The 26,091-nt window shown below is 37.2% G+C and overlaps 2 protein-coding genes and 1 non-coding gene across 8 annotated transcripts in view; 1 reads left to right on the forward strand and 2 right to left on the reverse strand.

Annotated features, from left to right (window-relative positions):
• The window catches only part of LOC146455139 (uncharacterized), a 93,261-nt gene that overhangs the window by 15,340 nt on the left and 51,830 nt on the right, over positions 1-26,091 (reverse strand). Inside the window, exons 1-9 of one of the 6 annotated variants that reach the window (XM_085094582.1) lie at positions 9,888-10,048; positions 9,744-9,801; positions 7,903-7,980; positions 6,978-7,126; positions 5,459-5,605; positions 4,372-4,608; positions 3,687-3,918; positions 2,269-2,456; positions 1,062-1,221 (exon numbers count right to left, since the gene is read on the reverse strand). In XM_085094582.1, the coding sequence (XP_084950708.1) occupies positions 1,062-1,221; positions 2,269-2,456; positions 3,687-3,918; positions 4,372-4,608; positions 5,459-5,605; positions 6,978-7,126; positions 7,903-7,975 (1,186 nt within the window). In that variant the 5' untranslated portion in view covers positions 7,976-7,980; positions 9,744-9,801; positions 9,888-10,048. Of the gene's footprint in view, positions 1-1,061; positions 1,222-2,268; positions 2,457-3,686; positions 3,919-4,371; positions 4,609-5,458; positions 5,606-6,977; positions 7,127-7,902; positions 7,981-9,314; positions 9,335-9,724; positions 9,802-9,887; positions 10,050-26,091 lie in introns of those variants that run through there. The other 5 variants (XM_085094581.1, XM_085094586.1, XM_085094580.1 and 2 more) reach the window with 5 other exon arrangements.
• Positions 8,825-8,897, forward strand: Trnas-uga (transfer RNA serine (anticodon UGA)). Its single transcript has one exon. It is a non-coding gene; the product is annotated as a tRNA-Ser (tRNA).
• LOC146455141 (uncharacterized) overlaps positions 16,407-26,091 on the reverse strand; it is a 61,563-nt gene continuing 51,878 nt past the window's right edge. The window contains exons 17-18 of the mRNA XM_085094588.1: positions 18,259-18,420; positions 16,407-16,882 (exon numbers count right to left, since the gene is read on the reverse strand). Of these exons, the coding sequence (XP_084950714.1) occupies positions 16,679-16,882; positions 18,259-18,420 (366 nt within the window). The 3' untranslated portion in view covers positions 16,407-16,678. The remainder of the gene's footprint in view (positions 16,883-18,258; positions 18,421-26,091) is intronic.

A 26,091-nucleotide genomic window follows, 5' to 3' on the forward strand; every position in this document is an offset into this window, starting at 1 on the left:
ACAGAAACGTGGGAAATACTTGCAGTAGTGGACAGAAGCGCTGGAGGCAAGGTCTCTCCAATTATGAGAATGCACTGAGACAACAGTGGGAAAGGAGGAGGAGTGCCAAATAAGGCCATCCTTAGCATTATGGTATAGACAGTGTAGCCAGGAATGCTAATCGCCAATTTGCATTTATCTAAAGCTTTTTGACGTTCCTCGAATTCTTAGTTTGGTCTCCAAGAGTGTTGCACTGAGGTCTTTACAGCAGGATAAGAGAACGACTGTAGAGAAGTAAAGTACCGCGAACGCCAAGCTGTAGATTACTGCATCTAGTTTATTTGTTAGAAATTAAGCTGCCAAGTTATTTAAACATTTTAATACTCCAGCAGAATCCCCTAAGTAACAGAAAACTGTCTTCTTCATGTAGCCAACGAAGTTTTGTTAACACTGGGATAACGTGCTCGCACAGCTTTCTTTCCGTCTATTTTACTTTGTTCATTTGTTTGTTTCTTTCTGTCCTACTCCTCGAAATTTCTTATTATTGAAGGATAACTGGACAAAAACGAATCGTTGAATTCTTAAATTGGTGAACGGTTTGTAACTCCAGCCACAGAAATATTATTCAAAGAAGCCAAACCAAGTTTTTTGGTTTGTAAAAATTGTCAGCATTTGTTCCATGTATCTGAGTGAAGACAGAATTGTAGGCAAGCTACAAGCTCGATTCCATGCAAAATTCAGCGTCGTTGACCAGCGCAAGCAGTATTATCAGTTCAGTGATCAAATACGGCAGGACTGATTCTAGAGACGCGTAAATTAACAGGGAGCTTAACTCCTTTTCCACGTACATCTTTCTTCTCTGCGAAAGAGCCATATTTCTCACTGTGCAATTGTGTTTTGGAATAACTTATACGTCTTTTTCGTCACTCAGTCTGGTTGGATTAGCGGTAATTGATCACGACGTCATTCAGGGCAGGGCGACCGATAAAAGGGCTTAAGTTTAGGCTAAAGTTCTTTACCTGAGGACATATTGCAGAGTTTATAAGTTTTCCAATTCTCTCCCGTAAAAATAGGAAACTAACCTTGATCTTCAATATACTCAAGAAGAAGCAACAGTTTTTCCTTTCGCTTGGTATTAAGTGTGTTGATGGCCTCCGTGACTTTCATCTCGGTGTATGGTGTCATTGAACCAAGGGCGTCAGTGAATATCGTTTGTAATTCTGAGTTACTACCTGCTATTCTCTGAAAAACACATTCATACTGATTAGAGTAGTTTTTGATTGATTGTCGAACGTAAGTTTGCGTTTGCTTGACGAAGGGTTTTAGGTTTGGGAAAGACAAAAATTTTGATTTCTTCATTCTTTATTCTATTTGTTTACTTAATTTTGTTAGACAGATGATATTCAAAACAAAAGGACGGTTGATACATAGAGGATATTACACGGCCGCATAAATTTTATTTTCGAGTGGTAAAATATTGTTTTTAACAGGAGAAAATAAATTCATATCTTCAAGCCACCGGGTAATTTTCTTTTTATTATATAGACAAATCTATCACTCGCCATTTTCCACCGACTGTTTGCACAAACAACCGTGAAAAAGCGGGAAATGATGTCATCGATATCCTCACTAGTGAGGATATGGAAAATATGCCACTCGGGTCCGAGATGTAGTTTCGTATGAATTTTACGAATGGTGTCATTTCCAGTAAAACACTTCTGTCTATATAATAAAGATCATAAAAAGTTCCCTATAAAAAAAAAAACAGCAACTAAAACTAGACATAAAAGTAATGGATGAGTTAATGTTCCGATAAGTACTCTCGTCAGTCAGAAATAAAAATGTGCTACTCAAACAGATGAGGCAGATGCGAACCTCACGCAAAGTATCCAAATCAAAGTAATATGGTTGCAATGCTGACTTATCGTAACTGAAAACTGAAGTTTTAGAGAGTTTGTGATTTGGAGTCCTTTACCGAAGTATAGAAGGAGCAAACCAGATATTACCTCTAAAGTTATTAAAAGGTATTATTATATTCCGATAATTCTTTTTAATGAAAGAACAAGAAAGGGAAGTGGAAAAGTTATCTGTAAATGAGAAAATTAAACTTAACATGAAACTACCACTAAAAAATACTAACAAAGAATTTTGTAGGACAATAAAACTCAGACAAAAGAATCATTTGAAATACTAGAAGGAAAACGAGCGGAAAAAGAACAGTATAACATCAGAATGAAATTGTCGGATTTTTTGGCCTCAACTGTTCGACGCATTTGTGGTCTCTCATACCTGCACAGCTTCATTAAAAGGGTCAGTGTCTCCGTTCAAATTTGTCAACTCTGCAGCAGCTACTGCGCTCACTTCATTGTCACGTGATCTTACGTGATAATCCAAAGCTATTGGAAGTAGCACCTTTTCCATAACGAAGCCAAACTTTTTGTCGTCAAATTGAGAATCGTCAGAGTACAGAGGGGTACCTTGACGATTGATAAATCACAAAAAGCTTATCAGAATTTTATTTTATTGAAAATCAGGTAAAAATGTGTCAATCGTTCATTATCTTCTTTAGGATTTCATGAATAGATATCGACAAAGCAACTGTGATCGTTGTTTTAGTATTGGCTTCAATCTAGCCTGCGTGGAAGGCGCATGAAAAATATAGGGTGCGCGTGGCAGGGAGACTCTCGGGCAGGCGCTCCTTTCGCCCTCGCGTGTCTAAGTCCCACGCACTCCACGCTCTTTTCGCGCCCTATATATTTTCCATGCGCCTGCCACACAGGCTAGCTTCAATCCAGAATTGCAGACACATAATATACAGCGTTACACTTTACACCTCTTCTTAGTTTGGAAACCTAAACACATGGTTTGCACAGATTCAAGTCTGGTAATTTTCAACGGGATGAATCAGATCAACCGACAATCTTTTACATTTGCTTCCCATTTCAGCATATATTGAAGAAATTTATTGGTTTTAACCGTTAGTCTTATGTTGCATGAATTCAATATTTGCAATAAATTCAGATTACATAAGGGGCTTGTCCCGCAAATAGCCACAAAGCTAGTCGAGGCGGGACAAGACGAGCACGAGAACATAATGGGAAAAAAAATTACAGTAAGTTACAAACACGCTGGAAAACAGAAAAAACAACTTTACATAATAACGCAGATTTAGATAAGGCTATGCATCAAAATTAAAGTAAATTTTACGTAATTTTTTATTATCATTAATATTACATAGAAAAGAGATGAAAAGGGAAAAGGAAAATCAGATTATACTGGGAACGTTGGAAAAATGTTGAAACCGTTTAAACGGGCCTTAAAGAGCAATATCGAAAACCATGTATATCTATGAATCAATTCCTACCAACTGCCGTTAGTTTCGCGCACTTCTGTACAGCGGAAACCAAATTTTTAGCCTTCATTTAACAGATTTATGAGTTAGTGCTTCATAATGAATACACTTCATTAAAGCGTCAATGGATAGATTCACCACGTTTTATCTTTATTTCAAATCTTTGAACGAGAAAAAATCATTATAGCTATACGTATCTGTTTGCTTGAATCGCCTTGTATTTTTACTTACTGAATCGAAATCTTTTTTTTAAGTTTTCTGAGGTACTGCATGTAAATATTTCATAGTCATGTGGATGTACACAAATTTACGGGTAAAGTGACCCAAAGATATAAATAAAGTAATAAATGTTTACCTGTAATGACACCATCAACGCTTTTTGCAATGTTCAGTGACGCCAAGTTAGTGAATGCATAGGTTATGTCACCCTGAAGAGACATCCATCTTTCCATTACGTTGCCGGTAAACTGGTTTGAACTCTGTGACTGCTTCAAGAACCAGTTGTCCAATCTTTTCTCAATTAATGTCAAGTCCGCCAACTTGTCCGCACTGGGGGTAGTGCCGGGAGGTATTGCTGTGGGAGTGGCCTAGGGAAAGATACCACACAAGAAACAAAGATAATCAGTTCCTTACCTAAATTATCCAATGACGAAGTGGAATGCACGGAATAAAATCTTTCCAGAAGGGAGTCCAACCTTTCTTGCTACAACAGAAATGCAAGGAACTTGCCTGGTTGACGGATTGACTTCTGAAAACTTGACTATTCAAAGCAAAACATTTGTAAAAAGTTGTATCCAATTTTGCTGCGTAATGTGAGAGCGTTTGGGAGAATGTAACCTTATTACTCCTCAGAGATTTGTTTCCCGCTCTAAAGGACTCTTCTCTCCCCATATTTTGCAAAAGATATGCATAATCTAGGAAATGAACGTAAGCCGTAGCCTGAAAAATATAGTCCTTAGACCTGTGATGTGTTGTTGGTTGTTAGTTAAAACACGTCAGTTGCAACGAATATTAAATGAATATTAAATTCACGAATATACCTGGCTCCAGCGGTAAGTTTGCTGCCAGAAATTATTTGAATCGTACATTGTGTCATCAAGTGTTGGCACAATCTCGTCGCGCGACTGTCTGTCCAAGTTGTCGTCCAAGCGCAGGAGGTCAAAGTACAAAGGATGGGTTGTTGCAGTAGTTGTGGGTGCGGTTATTTTCATCGACGTTATTTCATCGCGGCCATTCGTTAGACCTTCATCGTAACTAACCCAAACTGCGCGCCATCCCTAAAAATACGATAAAAACACGAAAAAAGTACATGACATTTGTAATTATCATTGGTTTGAATGCATGCTAATGACACAGTATATTCTTTTTTTTATATAAGAACGTCTAATTTAGGAGCTGAAGCTGACCATTCTTATTTTTTTGACAATTTGAGCCTGAAAAGTTCTTAAGATGTTCTTAGTTATCTGTTATAGTATTTGAATAAATCTATGCAGACGTGACACCTATTCAGTTTGGGTTAATTGGACATTATAGACTGAAATTTAACCTTTTTTATCCGAATTTATACTGCTCATTTTAAAAACATTTGGTCGTAATAAAAATGTTCTTAACTGACTCTCAGCCTGGGTAATGTTCTTAGAAAAAAGGTTCTTATAAAAAAAGAATGTACATTCGACAGTATGGCGTAGTAAGGTGAATATTATACACATATCACACAGGTCCGACATAAGCAATTGTAAAGCAGCACTTGGCCTTGGACCTAAACCATTTCTGTTAGCTAATGGGCATGCCAAACAGCCATGGCCATGGACTGGAATTTCCGCGTGGAAAACATGTCATCCACCTTCGTGTGCAAAGAATTCCTCTTCAGCTCCGCCTCACTTCGGAACAAGACTTTCATACTTCTTGGGTTTCTCATTTCTCTATATCAGGCGTAATGTTTGTTGATAGATATATTTTGGTCGTTTTCCTTTATAGCTTTTCCCTACCTATAGTGATTCGATATTTGCTTTTACGTGTATAAATTAATAAAGAATCTCAATAATTTTCAACTGATTTTTCATTTTACTCCAGAAATACGAGTTTCCAGCCTGATAGCTCAATATGAAGCAACTATATATATAATACCTTGAAGGCAAGGCTGATATTGAACTCTGATATGGTTCTCATTGAGTCATGAAAGGACACCGCTAGATTCTCTCCAGAGCGTGGATGAGTGTTGTAAAGCCACAGTTTGATTCCGCCTCTTCTAACCTCTGGTACACTTATCGTCGGCTAACAAACCAACAACAACAACAAATGTAAGAAAATCTGATTGACGGATAAAGAAGAACAGCTAGCCTTAGTGAGAAACGACGGCAATCACAATATTAAATTGTTCAACAATGTTCTCATCCCTACGACTGCAAATCTCAGTTACAGTATCCCGGCAAAGCAGATAGCTCAAGCAGTCCCCAACAGGTGGATTGCATTGCCGCCATGTTGGTGATAAAAATAAAAGAAATTTGCTCACAAAGGTAACTCCCAGAGGAGAAAACTTATTGTTCCATACCACCAACATGGCCGCCATGACGTCACATGCAATCAACCTATACCCGCAACAAATTCAGTGGGCCATTCAAAAATTCCATGTCGAGATCAATTCAAACGGTAAAATGCTAGATTCTTTGGAATAAGGTACGAGAAACCTCTTAAGATTTGGATAGTAGCTGGAGTTAGAGTTAGGATTTGGTTTGTCTGTATTCGGACATACATTGGGTAACATCTATCAGAAACGGTTCATCACCTATTTTACGAATGTTCCTTTTCTAATTTTTTTTTGGAAATATTTTGAGAATTTCTGGTTTACGCTCTCAGGTCAACGTGAAGAGTTCACCGTTAAAGATGTTTTTGTTGGTAAGTTAGCTGAGGATGGCGACTTACTGAACAATTTTTTTATTCTCGCAAAATTTCATATTTGGACATCGCGGAAACGTAGGATAATCCCCAACATTGAAACTCTTATAGGAATGGTTGACGTAAAATACAGAACAGAAATATGCATAGCGGTAAAGAATAATAGGAGAAAAATTTAGACTAAATGGCAAAAGTGTATTGATACTAGAGAGCTCGTTGGGCCTAAGAAATGATAATTACATGTAGGTAATTTCTATTGTTACGTAGGTGTTACTGAAAACAAGTTAATCTTTATTTTTATTGATAGTATTGTACTTATAACTATAAATGGCTCTTTTGGAAATAAAATGTGAAAAAAAGAAACGTCTATCACCCTACAAAACTTAAACGAAAGAGAATGGTACTGGAAATGCAAACAGATGATATGGAAGCTATTTCTTTTTACCGGCACAGAAAGCAAAATGTAGAATCTGTTTTTAAAAAGTTTTGATTTCGAAAGAAAACTTCTTGTCATATTATATGGACAAAAATTTTTTCAAGAGGGCATAGCTCCTTGTAGCCAGTAGCAAATTACTGCCGACAGTATTCCAGGGAAATGAGTTTCTGTTTATGATTGCATATGCCTCGACATATCCGTTATTCAAGACGTCGTGATTATATCTTAAGCCACCGCTGAATATCTCCTAAAAGAAAACCTAAGCGTCTACTGTAATTGCTCGGAATAACTGATGAACTTTTTTGCGAAACATACAGAAATTGAATGCGTGATCTCATCACCACTCGCCCAAGTCCATTTCATGGAGTTTGCTCCGTCTTTAAACCGAGTCGTTGAAAGCGCCAATGATGTTGGTGGCATTGCACTGAAGGCAGTCAAGTGAGTAGCATCCTCAAATGTATAGACTGCAAAAGAAAAACACGAGAACAGATTTAAATAGGGAAAGGATCATCATGTCTATAACAAAATTATCGACTCTGCTAAGGTCAAATTTTTGTCCATTTTCAGGGGGCGTACCCATGATTTTTTCACAGGAACGCAATTTTTTTTTAAAAATCCAACCCCCCCCCCCCCCCCCCCCAATCTCCTTCCCAAAATCACTGCATCCTGAGTCCTGAGGTTAGACATGCAAGAGTTTATACTTATTATCAAATGGCAAGAGCCTACAAATGGCAGATACTATACATCGTTAGTGTTTCTTGTTTTGAGGGGGTGGGGGGGGGGGGGGGTTGTTTTTTTTACAGCTCTTTTTTTTTGAACTGATCGACATATTTTATACTCACAAGGAAGTCGCCAAATGTTGCCATCTGTTACTAAATTTTCCATAATCAACGGTTGTCAATCGTTCATTACAATCTCGTTGTACACAGGTGTTAATTTATGGTAAATGTAACGTGAAAAGGCAGCAAATGCCAGTGCCGGCAATCAGTTTCAAGAACAGACAGGTCCAGAGAGAAAATCCGCAGTCGATCGACCTTATATAAACAACTACCAAAACCTTCCTTTCCACGTTTAAATCGGCTTTAAGCCGATTTTGAGTGTTTAAAAATACTCAGAGGGTCTTAGTATTCAATTGACTAAATTATAAATGCCTTGGATACTTCCGAACTTGGAAAACTTGGAAGTCGACTACGGCATACTACGGGATTGCCTGGAAACTGGCCGCTATATATAGTAATACCTGTTCGGCTCTGTGCATGAATTGCTGCCACCAACAAAAAAATTAAGAAGAGAGGATGCCACAAAGCTGCCATTCAACCTGAAACATAAGATTTAGTCGTTTGTTATTCTTATTTCAGTTTTGAGGTGTTAGCTTCGACAATCTTGGTAAACTTAAGCAAAAGAAACAAGAAACAAAAAAGGAAAGCAAAAAAGGAACGATTCTAAAGGTCTGTTGAAGTTCCTAAAACCATCAGAACGAAACGCAATGTGACCAAATTTATCGAGATTTTTTTTTTCATTTTTCTCTGACCGTGCATACACTGGAGGAAACGTTTCGGGATTTGTAAATGTTTGATTAAAAACATAGGGAGTGTTTGCTTTATCAATTTATATCCAACAAAGCTACCAGCTCCAGATGAAAACCCCCTTATCTTAACGAATAAACCAACGTCAACTGTTTTGAAGAAGATACATACTAGGAACATTTCAAAAACTGGGACTCAACATCATCATAGGAGCAAAAATATATTGTAGAAAATTCTCTATTCTCACTCTGCATGGAATAATAGATCATAGATCATTTGGAAGTGAAAAAGGAAGTCTTTGGATCTATGGTGAGTCTTTTATTACCAGAAACAAAAAAATGGGAGTGTTAGCTCCAACGTGAAGTAAAAGACTGTTTAATTCGTTTAAAAGGCACCGAGGTTTCTAATATGTTTAAATTCATTCTCTCAGTTATTGAACACCAGCAATTGCAAATGCAAATAGCCCGTTGACGCCTCTGGCGAAGGTATAAAGCAAAGTAACATTTCACTGATCACTGTAAAGAGATTCAAAAGTTGACGCCTTGAGCATGAACCTTTCGTGTTGACCAACTCAAAAGAATTTTAGGTTGTATGGGGTTTATCTATTAAGCACTCGTAGAAAACTGCAAAAAAGGAGGCGGGGTGGCTCAGTGGTAAGGGCGCCGGACTTGAAATCCGGAGGTCCCGGATTCAAGTCCCGCCTCGGCCACGCTTGTAAATAGTCAGCTGGTTTGCCTCCTGCCAGTTGGGATTTTTAACATGTTGTGTTCGATTTGATTATTATTTGTCTCCCGTTATTTCTGAGTGGAATGCCTGTAAACTAGCTTAGGGTAGCTAAGGGCATTTCCACTATAAACAAAGCATTTATTTATTTTTTATTTAATAAAATAAAATAAAATAATGGTTTTCTCCTACGATGTAGTCACTGAAACTGAGTGTAGATCGCACAATTTTGACTGCTTACTGGTAGTTTTCATTTTCCTTTATATATTGAATAAACTCGACGGTTTCCTAGGAGTGTTCCTTCCTTTGTTTTGATTGTCCCTCGATTGAATTAAAATAATTAGTCAGCTGCCACCGTCATGGCAACTTTATCAACTGATGAAGAATTCAGTTGTCAAGTTACCTATGATAATCAACGCGACGAGATAAAGTGTCTCGGCATGTACATGGCTGGAAGTTCGATACTCCAAATACTTACAGTATTTAGAGGAACTGTTAACCAGAAATACCATCAGGCACTGCTCGATCGACTGTTTTAAAAAGCTTTAATGATCCAAGCAACAGAAAATCCATAACACATCAGTTTTGTTACGAAACAAATGTTTTCTCCTGGCATTTTTATACCTGCTAAAAAGGATCGTGAAAGTAACCCCTTTACCAATCCTATTCCCACAAAATCCAATGTTTTCTTTAATGTATTATATATTCCTCCTTTCTGGTGGCCTTTTTGGCTCAACTGTCTTTAACCATTATGTTTTGATATGGATTAATTCAGTTTTAAAACCAATTCAATAAAGAAATATGCCCTAATACCCTGGTGTGACGGACAGACCGAGTTCATTGCCAAATGATGGGTGTGCCAGTTTGCATCTGCGCCTTTTTTAATTGCTCTAGCAGATAGAAATCAACATCATGATTTAGAGAGATTTGTCCGAAGTTGATACTTTAAATGCGCAAAATGTTTAGAGGGTCTTACCTCAATTTTGTTCATTCAAACTTCTTGATATGCCCGCTGTGTTCTTCGGAAAGCACTGAACACGCAATGTAAGTGACTAAAAAACCACTGCGATCGTACTTATAGAAACAAATTTGCCAAAGAAGGTTTCCGGTTTCCGCGTGAGAGAATGTTTAATGAACTCTTAACGCGTAACCAATAAGATTTAGTTTCATCAATTGAGAAGAATGCATTTCATTTAGATCAAACAACTTTTGTAAAGCGATGCAAGGGCTTATTCATTTTTTACTGAACTTTCAACTGAAAAAGAAAATTGTCATATAACCTGCAGTCTAGAACCAATCAGAAGACTTCATTAACTTTGCGGAAGAGAATTCAGTTTTCAGGTTACTGACCACCCGTAAAAAGCAAAACAGGCTAAAACAGTGTCTCATAAAATGAATAAAACAAAAAACCAAACCCTTAGTACTAATTTTATCTTTCAATTTTGTGAGGTTGACACGAAGCGAGTCTTATTTAGATCGTCTTACAATATAACTTTAATCTTAATTTCTGCAAAAATTGCTTAGTTATGCTATGGAATGATTTAACAGTGATGATTTGTATGCCAGTGGGATTTACAAGGGCTTTGCTTAATATTGTATTACACTCGCCCACACACCCGACCACTGGTCTCAAGTCCGTGTTTGCTGTTTGAATAATTAACAGTTTCACACAAAAAAGAAAAGAATGTGTGGGTTTGCCTTCTGTTTTTGGCAAGTTTACCATTATCTGCTAGTTCGGTTGCTGCACTCATTTAGAAAACTGAAGAACAATATAACCGGTACAGTGCTAAAAATATATATGAAAGAAAATCTTCTTAATAAAAGATGTAAAACAAAACAATTCTAAAGCTAACCGCTAAAAGAATCAATGAAAAAAGAAAATGACGTACGGTTTCAAGGAAAATTATATAATTTTGCTGTATAGGAGTCTCAGATTGATGGAAGCAAGTCTAGTTAAAAGAGATGTTGTTATAGACCTATTATATTTTTATTGAGCTTTAAAATGAATAAACTCAGGCAAAAACGGTCTTCTGTAGCATAATTTCTTGCAATTCATGTTTCTGCTGTCGACATTCTTTCCTCCTTTCAAACTGTCCCTACATTTTAATTTGACTTTGAATTTGACCGGAAGCAACATTACGGAGAACACAGCATGGACTTCCTTCTTGAGAGCTTTGATTTGAATGGTCGTTATTTACGTTGGACAAGGAGTAGAGTTAGGTTTGAAAAGCAGAAATCAGAGAAATGCAGGGACACAAGTCTCCTCAATTTTGAGGGAGTTATTGTCACAATAAACTCGAATTTTCCTTTATGAAAGAAATTCTTATTTTCGCTAACACCATTTCCATAATAACAACTAAGTTCAACAGTTTTTAAATGAATTGAATCGATCTAAAACTGTTTACCCAACCTAAAAGGTTTATGGCTTGTCCATAAGAGCTTAATTTTTCGTCGTAAACATTTGTTATCGATTCAGTGTTAAGCCACTTATCAAACAGATTGAGTTTCGATTTAGAAAAATTATTGAGACAAATTTTCCTTATTTCAAGTTGAGTTTGACGAGATCAAAGATTTGAAAGCGTTCGATGTTCATTGGCGCATTCAACCTCATGGTGCATTTACCTTACGTTAGCTACTCTTTATGTTGTGTTGTATGCAATAATCCTTAAAGTATCGGTAGATTCAAATTTAACCGTCTGCTTGCGATGTATTCAAACTTTTGCTGTTTTGAATAAGATCATGTAAAACAGATATGTCATAAAAGTCCCATTAATCCAAGTTTGCGGCTTCTCCTTTCTGCAATTTAAGCCTGCCATTTGTATCGAAAACAGAGACCTATTTCCCAAAGTTTAATGTCATGGCAAATAAGCTCTCCGCCCACTAAAACGGGCCACAAACAAATACGAGGATTACCTCACAATATTTTCCTGGCCTGTTTCCTTACAATAACTGCCTGAGGCAATCTAAAATGTACACTCAAATGTGTTCGTCTGTGCAGAACATGATACACGGTACCTTTATAACACAGTTTGGAAAAATATTGGCGGAATTGAATCAAACGCTTTATAGTCAAAATCATCGAAACATGCAGTTAATTAACTTTTTCTCAAAATTGAAAAGGAGAATGTTGACAATTCTCGTGATTTTCTACAACAGGATGTATTTATTTTGCCACAAGCGTCAAAGAGAATTACCTGCCGATGGAAACAAAAGGAACAACGAAACAAAACTTCTTTGACTACACTAAACAAGAAATAAAAAATCTTTGAACAAAAGCTTTGTTACGGGAAAAATTACCACTTTGAAAGAGTGAAGAAATTAGTTACCACAGTGTTTAAATACGGGTTGGTTGATTGACTTCGACACGTGAAAAAGGGAACTAAGCAGTTAAAGGTACCACATAGATATAACCACAGCATCATTGCCTTTACACTGTCTGTTCATGTATTGCTTGAGCGTCCATTCGTAAGATTAAAAGTAAAGGATCGTGATAGAATTCCCTCCCTCATAAACGTCTGCCGAAAATATGCAATAATTAAATCACCGAACCCTTTTTGGCTAAAAATTTTGTTTCAGAATTTCTACATCATTCCACATCATGCGGTCAAAGTTACAGAGGTCAAAATGTAACCACAACCTGTGGGAGGTTATGAGATTGATTTTATCACAAATGTGGAACAAAAATAAGAGCAAATACAACGTATCCTGAACTGCAGCAGTAGTTAGAGCACGAATTGATTCGCCTTCATAATGGACTACATACTTACCAACAAAAAAAAATACCTTTTTTGACACGCGGCACCATTATTGAGATTTCAGGTAAAGGAATATGATAGAATTTCTTCCCTCTTCTGAGAGAATGCAATTATTAAACCCCTAACCTTTTTTTTGCGCCAAACTTTTTTCATGAATTTCTATATGGCTATTTCATCATCTCTGATGAGAAACAGGAGCATGCGGTCAAAGTTACAGGGGTCAAAATTTAACCACAACCTGCAGAGAATCAATTGGCTGTAGAACTTTGTAGGACGTCAAATATTTTGTGACAAAACATTCATGCAACCAAACACCCTGCAGCTGACCCTGTTGAACAAATCTCTGCGTAATTAAATCCGAGGAACTAATCTGGAGCTCGTAACTATAAAAAAAAAAACTTTATTTAAAACACGAAGCACCGAGAATGTGATGTTTTATGACAAACGTAGTAGTAATGATAATTTATTTATACTGACCGCACATATCACATAGTCTCATGGCGGTTTACAATTCTTCTGTCGCTATGAGTCCATGTTTTGATCTCACCCACCCACCTAACCCATGCATGAACGTGAAAGACAGATGAAATCAGAGATAGAGATAGACCACCACACCTACGATCATGTCCCCTACTCTTTTCCAACAGTGTATGAGTTCTGAGTTAACGTCCCACAGATTGAAAGTGTTGTGAGATGGGACATGCGGTTTATCGTCCTTGTCCGAGAAGAGTAGTTTAACCATTTGCAGATGTCATTAGACCCTGACCCTGAGACCCCTGAGCCGGGGTTTGAACCCGCGACCTCCCACACGATAGTCCAGCGCTCTCCCAACTGAGCTAACCGGTCGGTGGTTAGCCCCTTAGTTGTCAAAGGATCAAGCAGATGCGCATTGGTTCTAAAAATTATTTGAATCCTGACCTGATTTCAAAGTAAAAGAACCTAGAATTTGAAACTTTTTTAAAAGTTTTTTACAGATAGTAAATCCTAAGTTGATAAAAACAGAAAAGACTAAAAGAAAGGGCGCCTTTTTTGCAGGATTTTAAACTTTTAACGTTAACTGCACGTTATCTGATTTGGAGAATCCGCGATATAAGATGCTTGCGACTTAGCAAACTTTCACATGCAAAGAAATTTAAAAACATGGCGTGCTTTAAACGACGGCTTTTAGTTTGAAATGGCAAGGAAGTCAATTGTAACAAAATTTTACCTTCTACTGGGTGGAATTTTACTCGATATAATCGTCTTATTCTGGTAACTACTTCATGTAAACTAAGGTAAATAAACTTCACTTGTTCTGTTGCCTTGAAGTCAATCAATTTTGGATGCATAGAGACGTCTTTATCCTTGGCGTTCTTCCTTTAGCCTCGAACGATTTCAAAAGGAAAACCGTTATCGTTTTAAAGGCAATAATGGGAGATTCGAGCTTTGATCGATCGATCGATCGATGCAACTTACCAATATCTCTCAAAATTAGTTCGTAAAATTCTTTCATGGACTGTTGGGAAAGTAAACAGCGCAAATCAACGCAACGCTTTTAATTATTACAAGCAATCGGCTATGCTTCCCTAAATACAAACTACAGGCATGCGTGGAATACCGCTGATCCTTTCACTACGTAAACGCAGACTATGCTGTTTTCTTATACATGTTATATAAGTTACTTACTAACTATTTTTGCCACACGGTTCCAATCTTACTTAATGGCGATTTTCACGGTTATTATACCAGCCCTAAAATAATATCCGCAAATCCACTGCCAATAGAAAATGGGGTCACTGGTCGTCAATTAACTTTAGCTCAGAAATCTGGAACAGATTAGATCCCGCGATAAGGGAAGCAGAGTCACTGTCTGCCTTTAAACGTGGACTGTCAAAAGCCGTTTTATGATCCTTTTAGTTCTTCTTTTACTTTTGTGTATATATTTTTTTCTGTCTTGTTTCTATGATTAGGTTTCTATTTGTTCTTGGTAATTTTCTAGAGGACCCTTCTGTAAACAACTTTTGTGACGTTGGCATTCCTCATTAAAGATTACCCTCACGCTCATCACTTCTATTAACATCCTCCCCGTCAAAGTAAACTGTTAAGGGAATATGTTTTGTATAGAAATAAATAAATAAATAAATAAATGAATAAATAAATAAATAAATAAAAAATTAAAAAAAAATTAATAAATAATAAAAAAAAGTAACACTTGTAACGGTGCAGGCGAACATGGGTACGTCAAGTAGTCCATCAAGAGTCAACATGATTGTTCAATACATTTACACTTAAGAGTCCCCCGACAAACGTTATCTCTATCACAGATCTAGCCTCTCGGGTACTTAAATTGGTCGAGCACCACGAGACATTTCCATTGGAAAGGAGGGCTCGACTTAGAAATCTTCAGCAGGTTCCTCCTTTGCAGGGGTGTCTTCGGGTCTGGCTGCTACTTAGTTGGTTCCCAATCTTCGTTGTATGTTGTCCCAGAACTTGCTGGCCATCCGATGCTAAGAGTTTTGCAATCCTCAGGTGGTTTCTGTTTCTTGTAACTAACCCATCTTGTGTTCTAATGACCACTTTTGTCCAGAAATGCACCTAACCCTGAACTTCATTTTTGCATTTTTGCTATAGTAAGCTTTCGCTTTCGCCGTTGCGCCATCCTAGATGCTCATCATACACTACTGACGTATTTGGTGGCCCCGATTGACCGGACAGCGCTTCAAACATTGGGAGAGTGGAGCGCAAAGTTCAAGAACTCGTGGGAGATATACTGAGGCCGATTGTCGCAAAAAAAACGTGTCAGGAACACCATAACGCACAAGATGTGCAATTTGAATTATTAATGTAGGGAGGAGGAGGAAAGAAATTTAACAGAGCCGAAAACGTTTTATAGAGCTGCTTTTGGTCATTTCGAAGAAGATGTCAGCAGATCTTGTAAAAAGCAAACCATGAATAGATTTTTGATTCATTGCTATTTGCTTTTGGTTTTACCTAAAAAAAAAAGGTTCTAGAGTTCTTACCACGAACGTAGTGATTTTCGGAAAATAAGGGTCTGTTTTACATCGTGGAGGGGTAACCCTCCTTGTAGGAGCACCCGTCTTGAGACATAGTCGAAAGACAAAAGATCGCGACCTACAATTTTTTTTCTCTCGGATCTGTGGAAATCAATGAAACTACACGAAATCTCACGGAAAGAGTCACTGAAGAGCAATCACCTATAAAATTTACAAAAATCTTTTTAAGGATAAGTTAATAAGAGCCCAATTAACTGTGGTCCTCATACTTTGCCATTGAACATTTCAAGGGCACTAGTAAAAACTGACCTCCAACCGACCGGCTGGACAGTCGAATTTTAAAGCAGCGCTAGCAAACCTTTTACAGTGGGGTTCAAGAGAAAATGGGTTAAATGTTTAACAATACTGTGCTATATCACTGTTGTCAATGCAATCTTTATTGCTCCAGTTATTTAGCTACAACATAACATAGATACAATGATGCTCGTGATATGCCATTTGGCAAAGTACACAAGAAAAAGCATTCTTAAAGCTTAAACAAAGTCAAATAAATTGACGGCAAAGAAAATAAGACAGAGGCCAGCAGACTCTCGTTAACTAAAATATCCAAGAAAATAGTTGAAGAACGCAGTTGATGCATAGAGTTATCAAACATAATCAGGACAAAGTTCAATCATATAAACTGTCTAATCAATCATATTTTAATCACATATGAAGCGTATGATTTTCGTTTTCTGAAACGAGAAAAGAAGAGAAAACAGTATTCTTGACAAGTCAAATTTTAAGAATACACGAGACTGTAAGCTCTCGGTGAAAGAAACGTTTTAATCGTATTTTGTATTCTTACTCTTCAATAAGGTTAATTAGCCGTAGTGATTGTTTGGTTGTAATGCAGTGAAGATCAAAATTTTGTTGTTTTGAATTAATTATAACTGAAGAGTAGGTACTTTTGTTGAGATCGAGTTAACTGGGGTCTGCTGCCTACCTGTCAAATTAAAGCTACTGAAATTCTGTCTTCCTTAAGCTTCTACGGATCCTCGGGTAAGTTTAACTTCTTTACTGAATCCCTTGGTCAGATTTAGAAATCTTATCACACACCCCTCTGTATCATCATCTGACTTCGGCTTGACCACCACGTGACTTGCTTTGTCTGAGCTTTGGACAACTTCACCATTCACCCTGACGTCACCAGTAACCACGTTGACTGCATTTTTGACAAAAACCTGAATGGTAAAACAAGAAACACAAGTATGGGAACAAATTAACACAAATAAGGAACACTTACAAGGATCACGCATAAACAACACAAACATGGTTTATGAAAGAAGAATATAAATCACATTTTTTTCAACAACCTTATTGGTCTTCGGAACATAATTAGAACAAGAAAGGAGATCAAACGGCAAGGTGCAAACTGGACCTGAAGTCCCATTCAAGGCACCTCCCCAACTAAAACTAATAAAAGTGGCATTGAAGAAAACCTGGTACAGTTTAACCGTCACTTTAAGGTCACAATAGAGCTAAAGGCTTGGGTATTCAGGCTTTCAGGGATAATGTCAGTTAAGTGACTAATAATTGCCTATCTTTGATGCGAAGCATTGTTAAACATTCAGAACATTTGAACACAGCGTGTGCTAGCAACAAATTAAATGCAAATGTAGATCCTCTCTGAAATGCCATCCATTCAAGTACTCTCCGACTAAGCTACACATGCATGCACTGATTACATCAGACCATTTGCCCAGAACTACCACAAAATTGAAAGAAAATAATCACAATACAAATCAGCAACACAAACAACGAGCAAACATTAAGGATCATGGAGGGTAAGAAGCGCGAATGAAACAAACAACCAAACATGGAAGGAAGCACCCAAGGAACACAAAGTAAGGAGCACAGATATGTAGCACAAAATAAAGCCAACACTGGCACGACAGATAATAATAATAATAATAATAATAATAATAATAATAATATTGAGAACTTTATTTTTATTTCCATTTTTTCGTTTTTGGCCAGAATACGATCATGATATTATTTTTTTATGACAAAAATTGTGCTTGAAAATAGGTTTTTAATCAAAATGAATTGTAAATAGGCTTTAATAGTTCTTCTTTCAACTTTTAACTTGTAAATAATGGTAGCTTTATGACTTTTGTTTTTTGTCAAGTAAATTGTGCTTGAAAATAGTTATTTTTAATCGAAATGATTTGTAAATAGGCTTTAATAGTCCTTTTTTCTACTCTAAACTTGTAAAAACAATTTGCTTCGAATATTTAATAATAATAATAATAATAATAATAATAATAATAATAATAATAATAAAAGTAACAGTAACAGTAACAGTAACAATAACAGTAACAATAAAAATAACAATAAAAGTAACAGTAACAGTAACAATAACGATAACAATAACAATAAAAATAATAATACTTTTCTAATCCACTCAGTAACAAATGTTAATTATATGAAAAGGAGGTTCCACAGGCTAGCTCTATCGAGTATACCTCCCAATGCTACAATGTTGGTTAACGTTACATTTATGTAACATTAAGCAAAACAAACAACAATTATTTCATGAGACAGATATGTCCCTCACCTGCACTTCAACTCCCACACTGACTGAGTAGAACCTTTCTTGACTGTTTACCTGGGGGCCACGTTGAATATCTCTAGTAATGTTAAAATTCAGGCCCGGAGAAGACACCGAAATATACAAGTTCTGACTATCTACCTCTTCCACCATCACAATACACGGAACCTGTAAAATACGAAAATGAGGACTTTAAAATTAATTAATTAATTAATTAATTAACCAGCAGAACTCAGGTTTGCTTCCAAAAATAAAAAATCAAATTCCACAATCATCGAACAAAACCAAACAAATGATTAAACTTAAAAAAGTAAGAAGACACCAACAAACTTGTGAGCATAACCATAAGTACCGGCTTTCTAAGTAAGCAGCGCGCAAGCGATAAAAAGTGTTCTAAGGTAGGCCAAAGTAGCTTGTAGGACCCCATATAATGCTTGGCAGTTCCATATTACTTCTATTGCGTGTGGAGACAAAAACTGAAAGTTTTAATTGTTTGGTTAATAGATTTCCTTTCACAAGTTGAAAATCGATTAAACAGAATTTTGAATTTTGAATTATTAATTAAGGGAGAACATGATCATGGCTTAAATTCGTACGTATAAACGATAGTTTTTTAAATTTGACTGTAGCGTCTGGACCAACCGTGCCCGACACGGTCGCTTCTTTCGATGAACAAGTATACTAGTACCACCATTCACCTTGTTAACTCGCATTACTGGACCAGGGGTGAGGACAGATTCGTCAAAGAACACGTAACCGTACTGAGTCTCCCCCGTCCTGGGACAGTTTCGGATCTCCACCACGTGAGCCATGTTGTCTTGATGAAGTACTTTGTAGGCCGGACTGGTACCCTGTTGCTGTGTGGCCAGTTCCTATGTTGAAAAGTATAAAAGAAACAAAAAACCCTTAGTTTAAAAGGGAATGAAATGATAACGTGATGTAAGGCCTAGTGATATTGAAAACCTCGGGACATGTCTGTAACTGCCAAAATCTCCATTTAGACAATAATAGAGTGTTTTCACATGACGCCACGGCGGCCATGTTGGTGTCCCAAAACAAAGAAATGGCGGCCATGTTGGTGTCCCAAACTAAACCTCTGGGAATTAAACTCTATTTTTATGCAAATATTTTCTATTCTTTCAGTAAACCAATATAGCCGGTAGTCACGTGAATGAAAACGCTCTATAAAGACACCTTAAATACTTCATAGCATTTAATCGATCCCAAGCAAAGGCGAACAAACAAAGATGATAATGAAGAAGTTTTAACTAGAATAAATAAATAAAAGAACATTTAGTTAAAACCAGAATGATAAAAACAACGAACAAACGGGCAACTAATAACTAATTGTATTGTGACGTCTCTAAATGCAAAAACACTGCAAATACTTCGGCGAACTGAGCAAAGGAAAACTGCACAGTGTGTGCTGTAATGCTATTTATGGACTACGCCGAAAAGCCAGCTTTTACATCACAAAATTTACTTTAAAAAAATATGCGAAAAAAAACTAAGAACATATAAAACAACTAAATGCTAATGAAAGGTACAAAACAGAAAGCTGAACCCAATTGGTCATAAATAAGGTGAAATGTGTAAACAACTAACGAACAAAGATTTACAATTTCAAATTTCTCAAGAAAATCACATAATTATAAACCTTAACATTTGGTAGTAAAGTCTGCCTTAATATTACTGACCCGAGCATTTGACAGAGGCTTGTTGACAAGTATGGCAAATTCGTAGCTCTTGTCCGTTGGGTTGACTCCATGATCCAGCCACGCTGTAGCGTAACGAGCCGAGGTTTCCCTTGTGCGTCCTCTTTGGTCCCTGGATGTTTGAAGACTAATGGCAACATTTAATCCTGTATCGCCCGCCTTGGGGATGTAATTACCATTTCCTGTTGATAAGAGGTATTAGTTTAATTACTCAGGTGATTATAGAGATTCTGTTGATCTAATTGGTCGAGGATTGCGCCATATCCTGCTATAATCACCTCGCGCGAGGTGATTTTAACGGGAACACTAACTTTCACAATGGCCACTTAGCTATTTGTTGACATTTTTGAAAAAGAAGTAAATAGGATGAAAGAAAATGCAATTCCGAAAGGCACTAAAGATGCAGCTAAGTCCGAGGTGATACCGTGTAAGGCAAGAGATGAAAATTTTGCTAATTGTAATAAAAAACCCTTGTAAATTACATGTTGTCGATCTCGATGACTTAAAATGAAGACAAGAAATTAAGTTAAATTCGAGCAAGATTTTCTTTATTAACAGAATGATTTCACACACAAAACGAGTTAAAGACAGAATTTGAAAGCATGGAAGTAAACAAGATGAATAAATGTCTCTGTAAAGTCTTACGTTTCAGTGACGAGAAAAGAAAACAGATTTTATAATCTAAAAACTAGTTTGAGCGGTTCGAGCGGCTCTCGACCACCATCTAAAGTCACCGTCTCACAACAAAATATTTTCATCTGCGACAACCGTGTACTAGTTTAGTGAAGCCAACAAATGACTTAATTCCTACCTGAAGCAGCTTATCTCCGAGGGCAATTTATAAACGTCCGTTAACCGGCGAAGCCATCATGTCAACAAGAAATTGTGCAATAAAATGTTATCGCTAACACTTGTGATCCCGGCTCAAGTTTTACACGAAACAGCCTGGTTCATCTCCATCTATTTTGGTAAACGGGTCGGAGAAACCCAACATTCATTCACAGAAGTCAGTGCTTCGTCTCAATGAAGCGGCAGTTAAAGAATACTGACCTTCTGCTTGAGGCCGTGTGCAGTTTATCGATTGGGCATGTGATTTCGATTGAGCATGTGATCGGCAGACTGCGCGTCTCTGTTCATTGACGCGTGACAATTTGAAAAAAACAAACAAAATCGACATTTTTCGGACGGTACTTGTTTTTCTCTGATAATCACCAGTTAAAGGAAAGAAAAATTAGCCATACTTTCTCGAGAAATCAATCATTTTACACGGAACAAATCAATGTTATCAAGTATGTTTTTGATGATGCCAATTTTGTTCTTACCGTTTACATCTCTGAGTACGGCTGCAACGCTCCCTGAACCAAAGAAAGAAGGGGCCTTAGTTAGATCCGTGTTGAGAGAGTGACACGTAGTGTTTATGTAAATTGATGATGGATTGGTAGCATCCAGTAGCTTGGTCTGAAACAATGTAGTCTGTATCAAACAAACAAACAAACAAACAAAAATTACCATTAATATCGTTTGCATGGGGTCGTCTTGTCCGACGTTTGATTTCACGTTCAGGCCCTAGATCCTAACGGTTTCATTGTGCTCATGTGCCTTCGTTCCCTGGGTACGTAATGTGGTTAATTCTGACGCTGGGGATAAAATCGTCGTCGTCGTCTTGTTCGACGTTTGATTTCACGTTCAGGCCCTAGATCCTAACGGTTTCATTGTGCTCATGTGCCGTCGTTCCCTGGGTGAGTAATGTGGTTAATTTTGACGCTGGGGATAAAATCCGCTACTTTGCACTACTTTTCTGTGGTGATATCTGTTACACTGTACAAGATGATGGTAACTTGTTAATGTCTGTTTAAATAAAACCTAACTGACAATTACTCTCCTGTAGTACGGAAAGATGTCTTTGATCGTAGGTTTTTGAAAACATTTAAAACAAACGACGACGCGTTATGTACCTGAGTAATGTTAGTAGCTTTACTGTTAGAAGTTGTGATACCAGTCCCAAGGCAGAGGATAAGGAAATCTGCAAAAAACACGCTCTTTTTAAAGGTGAAGTCAATATTTGCTTGAAATGCGCCTCTTTCCCAACGGTAAGGAGGCTGAGAGAATTCCATCCCAAAGACACCTGCAGCATTGTCTCCTCCACCAACCAATCTTACCCCACCAGCCAGTTCCATCGGCTGATAATATCTACAAAAAAATATTTAAGTATGTATCAGTCCACCGTAAGTTTAGGTATTTAAACACCAAAACATTCCACTTGAGGAAATTGCGCTAGCATTGTATTTCATAATCTACCATGCTAGTCTAAACTAGGAAACTTATGAACCTATCGATGTAGAGAGGTAGTAGATATGCATACCATGGATGCATGTATGGAAACTAGAGGCAATTTTTAATATGATCTGCTTTAAACAAAAAGAAAGAGAACCGAGAACCAACAAGTCGATTAGTCCACTAGTCCAGGGGATAAGTCGATCAGTGTAATACGCGCATAAAGACATCAAATTCTCCAACGTCGTCATAATATTGCAGAGGTTAACACAAGAACGCTAATGCGTGTTTCTTGTTATTTGTTTCAGTACTGAACTTGAGTGAAGACCAACTCAAGGTCACTATGCACCTTCAAGAGTGTCTCTAGCGTCCCCGATCATATTCTAGGTACACCAAACCCTATACTAAATTAAATACCTGGCTTTTGAATTAATTTTTCTACGAAAATGGATCATTGACGTTTCCGCGAGATCTAAATAACAATTCGTAGCTCAATAATTTTTTTTACAAATTTAGTAATTTGACTTTTTTCCGGAAGTCTAACTCCCAAAGGGATTAAAAAACATCTGCTATTGTTCTTCATTGTTCCATTAAAGCGTTAAAGTTGCAGAACATAAAACAAATTTTTCAAACTCGCTAGGAGTGACCCACGGAGATCGCTTTCAACGGAAGAATTGTTAGAAATTTCGTATTCTCAAAGACTGTCATGGGTCTATTTAGGTCACGAATGTCGGCGAAATGTACTGACGTATAAGGACACCGACGATTTTCTTCTTAAACAGTTTACACAACACTAGGAGTGTATACATATTAAATATAACAGTCAATTAATAAATATGCATACAAATAATAGAATAAAATAATTTACAAGACTATATCCCAGAAAAGAAAAAAAATATCACTAAAAAATAAATAAATAAATAAACATGTATAGATATTCACAAGAATTTCACCAAATTATTCAATAACGCTGATTGTGTAATAAACATATATTTAAACGTTTGATTCATTATTCTTGTGTCTACAATTATCTAGTCAATATATATCATCCTTATTTCCTGACTTATAACTGATTTTTATACGGACCTTGTGTACTGACTTTGTACGAAAGGAATAAAGGACCGTATAGCAATCATTTCATTCAGTGCAAAGAACTAACATTTTAATGGTTAAATAACTGATACCCGTTAACTTCGTTTTGATTTGATAATTTTCTACCCTATAAAGGGGGAACAGAAAGACAATTTTGCCCACGCCCACTTTAAACGTTCATAAATGTTTGTAATATTTGAGCAAACGCCATGAAACTTGGTGATTTTCTCAGCAATTTACCTGGAAAAAATTTGGTGCGGTAGGAGTGTCTTGATGTTATCATCCAGGTTTCATCGTCCTTGATTAAATATTCTCGTCAAGACACAAAGGTTGATAAAAAGCCCGGTCCATACACGATTAACATGGATTGCCTCTAAAATAGGACGTGTATTGATGTAAAGTCGTCTACCATTATCCTCGCCTCACCTTCTTACGACTTATTGCTAAACAAAAGACTTAAGCGTGTTCCAGAGTTAGTATAATGGTTTAAGCGCGTTAGACTAGGTAAGGTGAAATGAAATACAGACCTGCGGTTTTTGCTGATAAGGTGTTCAAGATTCATTTTAATGGTAGTAGTGCCCGGATGACGTGTCCAGTCCCATCCGTTGTCGATATCGTATGTTTGAAGAGCCGCCTCACTGTTTGCAACAAGAAGCGCTCCGTGACTCTGGTAAAGCCCAAAGACATTTTGCCTGAAAGATGCCTCAAAGTCCCAAACATATTTGTTGAATCCTTTGACACTGACTGCCCAGTCATCGCGTCGATGGACGACAAATGCAGCGTAATTCAACGACCAGAATCCCGTTGGAGAAGCTTCTGCGGCGATATTCATTGTGGTCGCCTTGCTGTTAATTTCCTCCATTATGTTGATGGAGCCGATAGAATTTAGGTAATAAATCGAAGTGAAAATTGTTCCGTCGCCCAAATATTCATTAACATCACTGTTAGCTGCATGTTTAAATAGAAAAATAGACAAATTATACTTGAAGTTAGGAAGACAATTTATACATTTGTGAATATGTTTTAAATTTTTTTTTAGTGGAAGTTCCGACAATGACCCCTGGCTTGCCCTTAACAGTGTGAAGATCTAGCAACTCATTTGCCTTGATGTTGGAGATAACTACTGTCACACTTTTAAACGATTCAATTAAAATGTCCTTGATCAAATGATGGTAGTAGAATATCATAGAGGCCTTGAACGTTTAATTGAATCAGGTCAAATCCTGCTCAACCTCTTTTGTGTGTTCTTTGCAACTGGCTAAATGTATGTGATAGACAATATTTCTCCAAGTGACACAGGCAAACTGTACTAGCTCAAACTAGTTCTATTGCTAGTGTGGCCCCTGAGCGGGAGGACGCGTGTTCGTACCCTGGTCGGTCCAACCCTCAGGGTCTTAAAATAATTGAGGTGAAGGTGCTGTATTTACTTTGACATCATTTTTGATAAACAATATTTATTTCAACATTTGTTCGAAGAGCAAAAAGGGCTCCTCTGGAGAGCTTATGTTGTTTACAATGCATATTAAAAAAGAAAACGTTTACACGTCACGATCAAACAGAACAAAAAGAAAAACAACAACAACAACAACAAAAACCACAAAATCAATTTTTTTCTTATCGGAGGCACATCTTTTTCCAAGTAATTTTGCAGCGGAGGCAAACAACGTTTCACACAGAGCAGCAAAATTTGGACAGTTTGGGAATAATGTTCCGTGTCTTCAACAGGTGCATCGCAAAGAGCACAGGCTGATGAAGGACAGCAATTTTTCTAAAAAAGGTGATAATATAAGGCACTAAAATTAAGTCTCAAACGACGCTGGACAATCCCCAATGGTAATAGACCTTCAGATGGCTCTAATGACCGCGCCGGTCCCATCTCCAGATTGGAGACGTAAAAAAAATCACTGTGAATAAAACGAACCCTGGCTGTACCCACCCTCAGTGCCAGCTGCATGGGTGTGAATGAGACCACAACTCTGTATAACAGCTAAACGTCAATGGGATTTACTGAGTGCTGAAAACATCTACAACGCGAAAAACACGCTTCAGCCAGCCAGCCACCAACTGGCAAGTTACTTAGCCTGTTTGTCTTTTATTTTCATTCATTTAGTCAGTCAGCACGACTCTCGTCAGTTACTGACTGACTCTGTTGTCATACAACACGTACTGACACTGCGATCAACATGGTGATCGACAGTTGGCACTGTCAAAGTCAAGGAAGGAATAGTATTAGAAGATTACATTAATTAATTAATGCAGACAAAAGTATCATTTTGAAGAACATCATATTACTCCAAAATGACCCTGAAACGGGTATAATTTTGCACGAGCCTTATTAATTTCGTGCAAACACGACCAAACCAAAGAAACAAAACAATAAAAACGCAAAACTTTCTTAAAACAGATAAGACTTAAACAGATAAGACTCAAACCTGTGTCGTAGAGGCGCAAAAACATTTTGACGTTTCCACTATCGAGCGTAGAAATCGCCAAAACTCAGTGAAGGCATGTCACATTTTGTTTTGATTTTAATTTTTTTTAAAAAAAAGCTAGAATGTTTGCTCCGATCTGTCACAGAAAATCTTCATGATTAACAAGAATAAACATAAATAGCAACGTATACTGTATTGGCTTCAACATTGTCGCACTCATCACACATGAAACGCTCTAAGAAATCAAAGTACATTTAGCCAGCTCATTCTGAGGCTTCTGAGTTCAGTACTAAAACCTCAGTATTTTCATCTTACAACAAGCTCGA

This window comes from Pavona decussata, unplaced genomic scaffold, assembly GCF_977016875.1.
Source record: "Pavona decussata unplaced genomic scaffold, jaPavDecu1.1 SCAFFOLD_285, whole genome shotgun sequence".
Taxonomy (NCBI): Eukaryota; Metazoa; Cnidaria; class Anthozoa; order Scleractinia; family Agariciidae; genus Pavona; species Pavona decussata.